The sequence below is a fragment of the Tachysurus fulvidraco genome, chromosome 15, assembly GCF_022655615.1.
Source record: "Tachysurus fulvidraco isolate hzauxx_2018 chromosome 15, HZAU_PFXX_2.0, whole genome shotgun sequence".
In the NCBI taxonomy this organism is placed as follows: domain Eukaryota; kingdom Metazoa; phylum Chordata; class Actinopteri; order Siluriformes; family Bagridae; genus Tachysurus; species Tachysurus fulvidraco.
Window position 1 is genome coordinate 20,794,896 of NC_062532.1, and position 12,928 is coordinate 20,807,823.

The window sequence follows — 12,928 nt, forward strand, 5'->3', positions numbered from 1 at the left end:
ATATACATGATAAATAGATGATAAATGTTGTATTGATGAGGAGATTGTTGTCCTCAAAGACCACATGGAGTTGGCGTCTCCTCTATAGTATAGAGTCTAACTGGAACTGAAACATCTCTAGATGCCTCAGGATCCTCACAGAATCGCCCTTGTCTCAGACGATCTGAGCTGGTACAATTTCTGGATGTCTCAGGATGGGTAGAAAGACAGAAGCGGTGGAGAGGAATTAACGTAGCTACTGTTCATAATATTAACAAGCACTAGATGATGATGTATTAAAGCACAATATTATGGGATGTATGATGTGTACTAATTGTTAATTGACTTGGCTATAAGTTTAATGCTTTTCATACATCACATATATAAATAAATAGTAAGATTAGATTTAATTTTTTTTTCTTTTTTGACAAATTGACATCACTTCACTTTACAATTCCGACGTCACTGCGTGTTTGTGTCCGGTGATGACGTACTTCCGGTTTGAGGCACCCATCCGAGGGAGAACAGAGAACGGGAGCGTCACTGTTTATTAAAGTCAAAACAAAACAACAACACCGAGGAAATATTTCCTGACAACTCAGGTATGATGTTCGACTAAATGGCAGCATTGTGTTAAAATTTCCGACTCGCTGTGTAACGTTTTAGAGGAAAACAGAAAGTCCGAATGCGGTGGTTTCCGTTTGTTTTGATAACGGCAGCGTTTACAAGATGGCGTTTCTCTTAATGCTTCTCTGGTATGTGATCTTTTCCCACCGCTGTTACGGCAATCCCTGTTCTCTGTGCGGCTATTGGATGGTGTTAGCCCGCCCCCTCGCTGTAATTGGTCGATAGGGTGACTTTTCGTGAGAAGGGACTTGTAGCAAATCCTAACGAGAGAGCGGGAAAAGGGACAGCCAATCCCAGTTGAGGGAGGCGGGGCTTATCGAAAGCGGGTAGGGGAAAAAAATAGCTGGCTAGCTGCATTACGCTTCTTATCACCTGACTGATTGAAGCTGACACGAATGTGATGGATTAAAGCGCAGTTTGCTTTGCGCGTGTTTAGCGCCACAACTGTGCCGTGTATTCGTATTATGTTACATCCATTGGGTTTATGTGGGAATGGAAAAAAATAGCTTGAACTAGCTCAGGCTAAAAATCGCGCAATATCTGTCACAGTTAGCCGATGCTAAGTGTCCTATAGCATAGTTAGCATGTGTAATGTTTACACTTTAATGTGTCCCGTGTAAAGAAAGTGTGGGTTCATGGTCACCTGAAATAGGCTGCTGATATACCAAAGGGAGGGAAAATAATTATTATGTAATAATATGTGGCATATAAAAGGGTTAAAGTGAATCCGGAAGCAATACACAGGAACACCCATCACGGGGCTTCATGCATACACACTCATTTACACCTGTACACAAACTGGCAGTGTGGTCAGAGGAAACCTGAGGAACCCAAAGGAAACTAGAGAACCCTGAAGAAACCAGAGAACCCTGAGAAACCCAAAAGAAACTAGAGAACTCTGAGGAAATCAGAGAACCCAAAATAAACCAGAGAACTCTGAGGAACCCAAAGAAAACTAGAGAACCCAAAATAAACCAGAGAACCATGAGGAACCCAAAGGAAACTAGAGAACCCAAAATAATTCAGAGAACTCTCAGGAACCCAAAGAAAACCAGAGAACCCTGACGAACCCAAAGGAAACCAGATAACCCCGATGAACCCAAAGGAAACCAGAGAACCCTGAGGAAAGCAGATAATGCAAAGGAAATGAGGAACCCAAAGGAAGCCAGAGATCACAAAGGAACCTAAAGGAAACCAGGGAACCCTGGGGAACCAAAAAAAAAAGACAGAGAACCTTGAGGAGACAAGAGAACCCTGAGGAAACCAGATAACCCAAAGGAAACATATAGAACCCTGAGGAACCCAAAGGAAACCAGAAATCACAGAGGAACCCAAAGGAAACCAGAGAACTCTGGGGACCCCCCCCCCCCCCCCAAAAAAAAAAAGAGAACCTTGAGGAAACAAGAGAACCCTGAGGAACACAGAGAACCTTGAGCAACCCAGAGAACTCAGAGGAAACAAGAGAACCTTGAGGAACTCAAAGGAAACCAGAGAACTCTGAGGAAACCAGATAACTCAAAGGAAACATAGAGAACCCTGAGGAACCCAAAGTAAACCAGAAATCACAGAGGAACCCAAAGGAAACCAGAGATCCCTGGGGAACCAAAAATAAACAGAGAACCTTGATGAAACAAGAGAACCCTGAGGAACCAAGAGAACCTTGAGCAACCCAGAGAACTCAGAGGAAACAAGAGAACCTTGAGGACTTTATAACCTATATAGGTATTATAAAACGGACTTTAAAAATAAAAGCGGCCAATATACTCTATATGACCAAAAGTATGTGCACCCCAATCATCACACCCCATAAGAGCACGTTGAATATCAACAAACAAACACCTCAAAAGTGAAATATAAACAAAGTGCTTTCATTTTAAACGTGTATTTTTAGCATAACTAAAGTTTGCTAATAACTTTTTTTTTCTCTTCGACAGAGCCAGTTGTTTCAACAACCACAACTAAAAGACTCAGAAATATAAGAGCGGACCGATAACTTTTATGTTTTCCTCCTCCGTGTCTCCAGGTCATCATGGCGTCTGGCAGCTCGAGCAGCGAGGAGGAAAGGAGCCTGCGGGAGTGTGAGCTGTACGTGCAGAAGCACAACATCCAGCAGCTGCTGAAGGACTGCATTGTGCAGCTGTGCACGTCCAGGCCCGAGCGCCCCATGGCCTTCCTACGGGACTACTTCGAGAGGCTCGAGAAGGTGCGTGACTTCATTCATTCCAAATAACAACCATGTCTCGAATAATTTCAGCGAATAACGATAAGATAGCCACGGTGTCCTTGTCCATGGTGTGGATTTTGAATGTGTAAAGTTTGCGTCTTTAGTTTATAACATAATTAACATATTAGCCTGTTAACTCCTTTTTAATCGGGATTGTTTGTGTTGCCGTGTCAGGAGGAGGCCAAACAGATGCTCAGCCAGCAAAAGTCCGGCTCTCGCTCCGATTCCCGAGAGGACGAGATTTCTCCTCCCATGAACCCGGTGGTGAAAGGTCGCCGCCGCCGCGGTGCCATCAGCGCCGAGGTTTACACCGAGGAGGATGCCGCGTCATACGTCAGAAAAGTAACGAAACCTCTAAACACACTAACTGTAGGTTATGTTTCACTCTAGCAACCAAATGTATGTTATAGACTGTAACAGAGACGATTTATCATCAGGACAAAACCATTTGTACCGACCACCGGTATTTTGATGAACTAGCTAACGCCACAGAGATAATAGCAAACCTCACAAACAAAAAAAAAACTAAAACTGGTATGCTGTTAACTTTATACTTGAATTAAAGTAGCTACAACAGGGAAAAAACCTCTAACTCTACGCTCATGTCGTTCAAAGGTTATTCCGAAAGACTACAAAACGATGGCTGCTCTTGCAAAAGCAATCGAGAAGAACGTGCTGTTCTCTCACCTCGATGACAACGAAAGAAGGTGGGGTTATTTTTTTTATTCTACATTTTTCTTTTCAAACTCACATCAAGAGCTTTTTAACGCCGGCCGAGACGTTTATCATCGCTGCCCTCTCGGCAGCAGCAGTCCGAATTTGATCATTTGATCGACGGTTAATTAAACGATGATAATTCAGATTGAATTCGAGATCACGCTCGGTGAGGTCCGTACAAACGTTCAGGTTTATTTCTGTATTTTATACATCCACACATTTATATATTCAGTGGCTTGTTAATAACACGACTTTAACCACACGATCTCTCACTATATCTTGATCTGTAGACCGCAGTATAACAGCGTTGTGGCGTTAATGGTCGAAGGCACGAATGTTATTTAGTGTAGATCAGGGGTCGGCAACCCGAGGCTCCGGAGCCGCAAGTGGCTCTTTCATCCCTCTGCTGCGGCTCCCTGTAGATTTGGAAAATAAATATTTAATTTAAATTTATTTTTATTTTAGTTAGTTAGTTTTTTTTTTAAATGAAATCCTAAGATCATGATGCTCTCGTAACATTAAAATAAACCGTGTTTAATTTTTTCTGTCGCTCAAAATACGCGTCATAACCACCGACTTGCGAAATCCGACACAGAAGCAGACGCGTTTTTGGTTCACTGCAGCCGGCAAGTTAAAACATTGACGTCATGAATACGAAGAGGACTCGATAAGTCATTGATCATTTTATTTGAGAGTACCCTCCGAGGCAGCGTCTTTTTTTGTTAAGGTTAGTTCAAACCGTTCAAAATATTTTCGTTTGCCTGCAGAAATAAAATTTCTTTTACTCGGTAGCAGTTCGTTGATTTCATAAATGCAACACACTACAGGTTTTTTCTACACTTTCCATAAAGGTAAAAAACGATATATGCAGCGTTATCTTCATTTTAGATGTCAAATGGGTTTCGTGGCTCCCTGTGGGTTTTTTTTTCCTGTGGGAAACGTGTCCTAATGGCTCTGTGAGTGTTTAAGGTCGCCGACCCCCGGTGTAGGAACTACGTCAGGAAATTGAACAGCGCCCTCTTGTGTTCGCGGATATGTCAGTAAAGCAGAGTGAATATACACAGCGTCATAGTTTACTCGTTTTCTAGTGCATATAAAATTCATATTCTATCGGGGGGGGGAATGAAAAGCTCTAAAGAGTTTTATAAAGCGGTTTTCCAATTAACAAGAATTAGTTAAAAAGCTCAGATTCCTCTACGATCATAGCCGATTTTCCCTGCAGCCACACGCTGTTAGTCATAAACGAATCAATATTAATTACTAATCCGGTCAATATCAATAACATTAACAGATCATGTAAAGTCAAGAGAATCCTCACAAAGTTATATTTTTCGGTCCTCAGACAAACGAGAGCATACTGATGGACTCCTGAGAAATATCAAAAATGTTAAACAATGTTGTTGTTTTCTCTCTCTCTCTCTCTCTCTCTCTCTGTAGCGATATATTCGATGCCATGTTTTCTGTGAACTACATCGCCGGGGAGACCGTCATTCAGCAAGGTGCGGTGTGTACGTAAAATTAAACGATATATATTCAGTAAACCGATATAAGAAACGTTGACAGATTTTTGTTCTTCGTTTGTAGGCGACGAGGGCGATAACTTCTACGTTATCGATCAGGGTGAAATGGATGTAAGTAAGACGTCGTTTTTCGTGTGTGTGTAGTTGGGAAATGTATCATTCAAGTATATGATTGATTTTGGTCACGTGTCGTCATGCAGGTGTACGTGAACAACACGTGGGTGACGAGTATCGGAGAAGGCGGAAGTTTCGGCGAGTTGGCGCTGATTTACGGAACTCCGAGGGCGGCGACGGTCCGAGCCAAAACCAACGTCAAACTGTGGGGCATCGACAGAGACAGCTACAGGAGAATACTGATGGTATGTGCACACAGACACACACACACATCTATGATGGAAGCAGAGACGTCAGGGCGATGATTTAGATGACGGTGAACGTCAGAGAACGCTTTCACCTTAAGCCTGAGCACTGCACGTGTTTTGCAGGGAAGCACTCTGAGGAAGAGGAAGATGTATGAGGAATTCCTGAGCAAGGTGTCCATTTTGGGTAAGCCTCATCCTTTTGCTCGTTCCCTTCCATCTTGTCGGACTTCCGACGTTAAGGCACGTTCGCTAACGGAGCGTTCTTCTCCGTGTTCAGAATCCCTGGACAAGTGGGAGAGGTTAACGGTGGCCGACGCTTTGGAGACGGTGCAGTTCGAGGACGGACAGAAGATCGTCGTCCAAGGACAACCGGGAGACGAGTTTTTCATCATCCTCGAGGTGAACACGACGCTTTGGGCTTCTGTAGTGTAGCACAAACAGAGTTTTAGAAATGGATAAACTGAAGCTGCTCAATATGGTGTTATAACTAACACATACACACTGAGGTTCTCTGGTGTTTACAGGGGTCGGCAGCCGTGCTTCAGAGACGCTCCGAGAACGAAGAGTTTGTCGAAGTGGGACGACTCGGATCTTCGGATTATTTCGGTGGGTTTTTTTCTTTTTTCTTTCCCCCCTCTTCTGTTCACCTGAACACCAGCCATTGAGTTGAAATGCTTAAATACCGAATATTATTAAATGTTTTATTTACCGTTAGTTGTGATTTCCTATCCGTGCCTTTATATACAATTTTAATGCTATTTGAGCTTTATTTAAAGTTGTTTTCGTGTGTGTGTGTGTGTGTGTGTGTGTTCAGGTGAGATCGCACTGCTGATGAACCGTCCTCGAGCTGCCACTGTGGTCGCACGCAGTCCCCTGAAGTGTGTGAAACTTGACCGTCCTCGTTTTGAGCGTGTGCTCGGACCCTGCTCCGACATCCTTAAGAGGAACATCCAGCAGTACAACAGCTTTGTCTCTCTCTCTGTCTGAATCTCTCTCTCTCTCTCTCTCTCTCTCTCTCTCTCTCTCCTCTGTTTATCGCAGGGTCCAGCTACGCATTATTTTTGTATTTCGTATTTGGTTCGTGCTTGCTGTGTGTGCGTGTGTGCGTGCGTGTGTGCGTGCGTGTGTGCGTGCGTGCGGCGTGCGTGCGTGCGTGCGTGTGTGTGTGGATCCAGCCTCGTGTTTATCGGACACGGAGACATAAAACGAAGCAGCCGAAACAGGAAGTCGACCAGAAACCGCTCTCTTTAACAGTTATTTTATTCGTGTAAACGTGACTATTTATTTTTGCAGCCTTCGGGACGTGACGAATCCCGAGGCGAAACCGCTTGGTACATTCATTCGTTTATTTTTGTCTTATTTCTTTTTCCTTTTTTTTCTTCCCCTCGTTCTGCCGTTCCAACCGTTTTAGCACGTTCGTTCTCGTTCTCAAATAAAAAGGCGAAAGGAAGAAAAACATTCTTCATCGCAGACGAGCCTGTTAACTGGTCCCTAGCTAAGGTTATTATCACATTTACTGTTACTCAGTCCTGGGTGTATTCCTGCCTTGAACCCAGTATTCCCGGGATGGGCTCCGGATCACACGTAATTTATAATTAAATATGATCAGAAATTAGTTTTGTTTGTTTGTTTGTTTGCTTGCTTGTTTAATTGGAATTAAAACGAGCCCATGTTACTGTCTTAAGTTTTCTGGGTATTTTTTTTTTTTTTTTAATCCTGATCTGAATTTAGAAGTTTTGTCATTTTATAAAAGAGTCAGAGACTTCTCACCTCTCTCTCTCTCTCTCTCTCTCTCTCTCTCTCTCTCTCTCTCTCTCTGTCTCTCTCTATTTAAATTGTGTGATTATTCTGAAGTGGTCAGAGTCTGACTAATCCCAAGACAAGGCTGTAAACTGAGAGCTCTCAAGTTTGCACCCTATAACAGTGTTTACAATTCATTTTGGACTGTAGTGGCTCCAAAGGCAGGTGTGTGTGCGTGGGTGTGGGTGTGTGTGTGTGTGTGTGTGTGTGTGTGTGTGAGAGAGAGAGAGAGAGAGAGAGAGAGAGAGAGAGATTTTCTCTTTATATACATGAGGGTACTGAAGTCGAGTCATTTGAACTGTGTGTGTGTGTGTGTGTGTGTGTGCTGTAGCGATCCACTTTGCTCCTCATCGTCCTCTGATGCACACACATAGCAGAAGTAAATGATAGTAAATCACCATAAATGTATTTTTTGCACACTTTGGTATATATTGGAATATTAAGATTCTCTCTATACATAAATCCGTGTCGCTTTTTCCTCCGCGATATTATTGCTCCTGTTCTTTCTGTTTTTTTTTTATTATTATTATTATTATTATTACTATTTCTTTATTCTCGCTGCTCTGCTCTCCCTTCATAGCCGTCCTTTAACCGTGTATCCAGAACCGCACCATGTTCACTACATAGTGCACTATTTTTCTATATCCAGCACACACGCGATATCCCACAATGTCCTGCTTCGTGTCCGGTTTTTGGGACCCGCCCACATCAGACTAGTGGTGAGGTGTTCATGATGTTTGTGTTGCCTGTGTCGTGAATAGCACGTATATTAGGACATGTGGGTAGTAGACTAATGACGAGAAGTGTTCATAAGGCCTCATTAGTGAGTAGGTGTGTGGCTTGGGATGTAGCCATCGTAGAAAAGTTACGGAGAGGGGTGTGTCGTGTCTGTTTAGTAACTAAGGTGTTGTGTGGGACACATCCACAGCGTACCGATGGTGGTTCTAAATCCGAGTTACTAAATAGGGTGTGGTTTGGGACACGTCCACGGTGATCCAGTCCTGGTTAGATCTTGTTAGTTAATAAATAGGGTGTGGTTTGGGACACGTCCACAATGATCCAGTCCTGGTTAGATCTCATTAGTTAGTAGGGTGTGGTTTGGGACACGTCCACAGTGATCCAGTCCTGGATAGATCTCGTTAGTTAATAGGGTGTGGTTTGGGACACGTCCACTGTGATCCAGTCCTGGTTAGATCTCGTTAGTTAATAAATAGGGTGTGGTTTGGGACACATCCACGGTGACCCAGTCCTGATTAGATCTCGTTAGTTAATAAATAGGGTGTGGTTTGGGACACGTCCACGGTGACCCAGTCCTGGTTAGATCTCGTTAGTTAATAGGGTGTGGTTTGGGACACGTCCACGGTGATCCAGTCCTGGTTAGATCTCATTAGTTAGTAGGGTGTGGTTTGGGCCACATCCACAGTGATCCAGTCCTGGATAGATCTCGTTAGATAATAGGGTGTGGTTTGGGACACGTCCAGGGTGATCCAGTCCTGGTTAGATCTCATTAGTTAGTAGGGTGTGGTTTGGGACACGTCCACGGTGATCCAGTCCTGGATAGATCTCGTTAGTTAATAGGGTGTGGTTTGGGACACGTCCACGGTGATCCAGTCCTGGTTAGATCTCATTAGTTAGTAGGGTGTGGTTTGGGCCACATCCACAGTGATCCAGTCCTGGATAGATCTCGTTAGATAATAGGGTGTGGTTTGGGACACGTCCACGGTGATCCAGTCCTGGTTAGATCTCATTAGTTAGTAGGGTGTGGTTTGGGACACGTCCACGGTGATCCAGTCCTGGATAGATCTCGTTAGTTAGTAGGGTGTAGGTTGGGACACGTCCACGGTGATCCAATCCTGGTTAGATCTCATTAGTTAGTAGGGTGTGGTTTGGGACACGTCCACGGTGGTCTAGTGAGGAGGGATCTTGTTTCTAAAGCGAATAGTGTGTTATTTTGGACATTTTAGACATGACTAGTGTATAGGGTGTGGTTTGGGACACACCACAGTGGATTAACGATGACGTATCAGTGATGGTTATTAAGAGGCCTATATCTTGAAGAAGGGTTGGATTGGGACACGTCCTTAGTAGATTTTAGACTTTTGTGTAGATTTTTATTTTTTTTTTTACCTGAAAGTGCTTCTGTTCTTCATAGCAAACTTTCATTTCGGTACTGTGTGTTTGTTATAGTCTCACATTTCATGAGTAACCACTCTGGATTAACGCAGTGAAGGTTTTTAAAGGTCCCTGTAACTTAATCGTGTTTGGATTCTGAACACCGTGGAACAGACCATGAAATCGTAGTTACCGTAACAACAGAATAGCTTTTATTTATTTTGGTCTATGCTCACTTCATTTTATTACATGATTAAAGTAGCAGTATGCATCTTTTTATTTTCCCCCTAAAAAATGAGAATTTTGTACAAAGTACAAACAAAAAAAGCACCCGAGAATGTGACCTCCTTTTAAGTCATTTCTAAAATAACTTTAAAGTGTCATATGGGGCTTTTATGTTGTACACCAACATGGGAACAACTCTAAATTCCTGATAGTCACATACTGCAACTTTAATGTGGAGTGTGTGTAGCATAAATTTTGTATAGTATTAAACAGGACAGTGAATTCCGGTTTTCCAAACATCATACTGTATTTCTCAAAACTGGCCGAGGAAAATCGATCGATCGTACAAGTGCGAGAGGCAAACCCGTACGAGCGTCTCTTCACGCTCTCGTTCGACAATTTTAGGTTGCGGAAGTGCCTGATTTCATTGTTTTTAAAATGTCCTTTTGCTTGAGCATCATTTTTAATCATCGCAAATCTATAAATTAAGCATAGGAATAAAGCTCGTCACAATAATCCCTTCACCACTTGGCAGATTTTTACAACACGGAAAGTTTTTTTCTAGCATTTGTGATACAGTATCTTAAAATTCTCCATCGTGATCAGAGTCACTTGGGTTGGAATCTGTAATTTGGCTTATATATTACGCTAAAGACATTCAGGAATGTTTGTTAGAAAATATCGCGGGCGGGAAAAAAGTGATGACAACCACAGGAAATTTATCGTTACTAAAACCTGTCCACACCCACGACTGGTCGATATACGGCGTAACTCCAGCGCCGTTTCAAAATTTTTATACAAAATATAAAACAGTAAAGCTACGTGAGCGCTAACGATTCTAAACGTTCATGTTGGTGCATATAAATCACGAACTAGGTTGTGTTCGCATGAATATAGAATCGCTCACAGAAAGAAGAGTAACTGTAGTGTGGTAAAAACCGACTTAGAACTTCAACAACATGACGAAACGACGATGTAATCCGTGCTGAACGGCGCAGCGATCGGTGTGAGGTGACCGGAGTAACGCCGGCACCGTATTAACGAAAGTTGTGGTGTTGTTTTTTTTGTTGATGTTTTAGCGTGAACTTTAGCGTCACACCGTGTGTTTTCTTTCATAAACTATAACACGGACTGAACATCCACGTTTCCTACATCTGTAGATCTGAAGCAGAAGCTTGTGAAAGTACCAGGTGTGATTCGATTGCGTCATTCCCTAACGTTTGATTTCTGCAATATTCGATCCTGGTGTGTTCGTGACGCGGTTAGTATTTCAAGTTCGAAGCTAACTCCGTAGCAGCTCGTTTGCATAGCGGTGCTGCAATGACATGCTGTTTGTTTTTTTTAATTTATTTCTGAATATTGAAGAAACTTTCACCTCAGAAAGCGGCCATTTCGGTCCCTTTCTTCACGCCTCCCCCGCCCCCTCCTCCACCGTATCATTCCCACGTCGTCTTTTCAGAGCTCTAGTATGGATAAAAGCTGATATAATGCATCCATCTGTGCTGCTCTTTAGCTTTGCTGAGGACCATTTTCTCTTCTGTGTTTCTGTGATGTATACAGATTTATTGTTTTATTTCTTTTCCCTCCCTTATATTGTGATATTGTAACCCTTTTTTTTTTTGGTATTGATCATCCCAATGGCAGGCCAAGCAATAAAAAATTCTTAAACACGTCTCTGTTTTATCTTTTTTTTTTATTCATGGAAGATTGAATTTTACTTATTTTTAGTTTAATCCTGTGCTGGGAAATTTTCATGTCATTAGTGGGAGGCCACGCCCCTGTCACCGGGATTGGCAGAAACCAAATGCCACGCCCACTGACTGTTAAAATTAAAAGTATTTCATGTTGCTTGTATTCCTGTCTTGTGGGTGTGGCTTTTCTAGCATCGTAAGGGGGTTTCGTTTTTGTTTTAAATATTATTAAACCATAGCTAAACCATATATTTAACATCTATATCTAGCTAATTAAACACAAAACATTGTGGTTTCTTTTTGATTGGTGAATTATTGTATTTCATTTAAATGACAGAGTGAATTAGCAAAGCAAGCTAACTACTTTTTCACCATCTACTTCCTTTCTTCTAAGTTTTAGTGTACTTTTGTTATACCTTTGTACATGTTTACAATGAAAGGTCTTATATGACAGGATGTAGGATCGCATGTCGCAAAAAAAGTCAACTGGAACTAAAGCTGCGAGCGGAGAACTAAAGAAACGTCAGACCAACGCAGATTGTTCCAGCGATCAATCGTCTGGACGCGACGCTTTACGCCGTATTAAACAATTTGCATAGAATCAAGAAAATCGACTTGCAAATGTCTCTGAAGTCATGGATAGAAATGGAAGAAATGATAAAGTTGCATATACGTTACCAAATATTTCTTTTATGTATTGTATTTCAGTTTGTTTTAGTTCACAAGAAACACCCTTTAAAACTCATGGATGGAGCATTAACTCATCTCTCTGTGAGGTTTGTGAAGCTGCAGTTTTCTAGAAGGAGAAATCCAGATCTGGTTTTCTGTATAAAAAATAATTCGGTCAAGTCACAAAATCAAATGACAACAATAATAAGAATAGGCTGATTTCTGTGTAACTGATTGTTTATGGTTTTTGGGATGCAGTGAGGCTGTGGGCGCTTTAAAACTGCTGGGGACTGCAGTTCAGCCCACACGCTGGGTTGCCAGATTGAACATGTTCGAGCCTGAGATGAATACAAAAGCCTGAGATGGAATCGTTTCATCCTTAGAGAATATAATGAGAGAAAAATGGCATTTCTGTGCTGTTTTAATGAATGTTTAAAAGACGAAAAGGAATGTTTACGAAATTACATATTTCATTTGTTTGTAGCTAAATGTTCAAAAATTACTGAAAAGATAAAATGAAATATTGTTTATTTTCTACATTGGTTCACATCGTGTGGATCGCTCTGAATCTGATGAGTATAGATAGATAGATAGATAGATAGATAGATAGATAGATAGATAGATAGATAGATAGATAGAAAAAGAGTCAATTGTGCAGATAAATATGAAGTATATGTACCTCATGTAATATATATATATATATATAAAATGTTTGAAACGGTTTCAGCTCTGAGCAGCTCCTTCAGTGACAGACTGTTACATCCAAGTGTCTGAAGAAGCGATACAGACGCTCTTTTCTCCCTGCTGCTATTAGACTTTACAATCAGAGCTGATCCCAGTGAACCAGTCACCATAATACACACTGTTATTACTGTTTAGCTGCAATAATAAACAATAACGTACAGTATGGTCTAAATAAAGTATTTTAAACATGTGCAATAACAGAAATTTTGAAAAATGTGCAATATTATCTATGTGCAATATGTCTTCAGTGTAACCACT

The 12,928-nt window shown here is 41.8% G+C and overlaps 1 protein-coding gene across 3 annotated transcripts; it reads left to right on the forward strand.

The window, feature by feature from the left end:
* The first annotated feature begins 427 nt into the window (after window positions 1-427).
* On the forward strand, window positions 428-11,238 carry prkar1aa (protein kinase, cAMP-dependent, regulatory, type I, alpha (tissue specific extinguisher 1) a). Of its 3 annotated transcripts, none has more exons than XM_027178832.2 (11): window positions 428-581; window positions 2,630-2,809; window positions 3,005-3,199; window positions 3,446-3,537; window positions 4,985-5,046; window positions 5,132-5,178; window positions 5,268-5,426; window positions 5,553-5,613; window positions 5,707-5,828; window positions 5,954-6,035; window positions 6,244-11,238. In XM_027178832.2, exons 2-11 carry the CDS (start codon window positions 2,636-2,638, stop codon window positions 6,414-6,416), a joined length of 1,167 nt encoding a protein of 388 aa, XP_027034633.1. In that variant the 5' UTR covers window positions 428-581; window positions 2,630-2,635; the 3' UTR covers window positions 6,417-11,238. The 3 variants fall into 3 exon arrangements, with proteins under 3 accessions (XP_027034633.1, XP_027034635.1, XP_047656845.1); XM_027178834.2 differs by having other exon boundaries at window positions 3,005-3,172; XM_047800889.1 differs by lacking the exon at window positions 428-581 and having other exon boundaries at window positions 2,611-2,809.
* The last annotated feature ends 1,690 nt before the right edge of the window (window positions 11,239-12,928 follow it).

Excerpts from the sequence above, each read along its gene's own strand:
- prkar1aa (XM_027178832.2), top strand. The coding sequence starts at position 2,636 with ATGGCGTCTGGCAGCTCGAGCAGCGAGGAGGAAAGGAGCCTGCGGGAG. Across the intron at positions 5,047-5,131 it reads GGAGACCGTCATTCAGCAAG|GCGACGAGGGCGATAACTTC; the intron begins GTGCGGTGTGTA and ends CTTCGTTTGTAG. Across the intron at positions 5,829-5,953 it reads AGTTTTTCATCATCCTCGAG|GGGTCGGCAGCCGTGCTTCA; the intron begins GTGAACACGACG and ends TGGTGTTTACAG.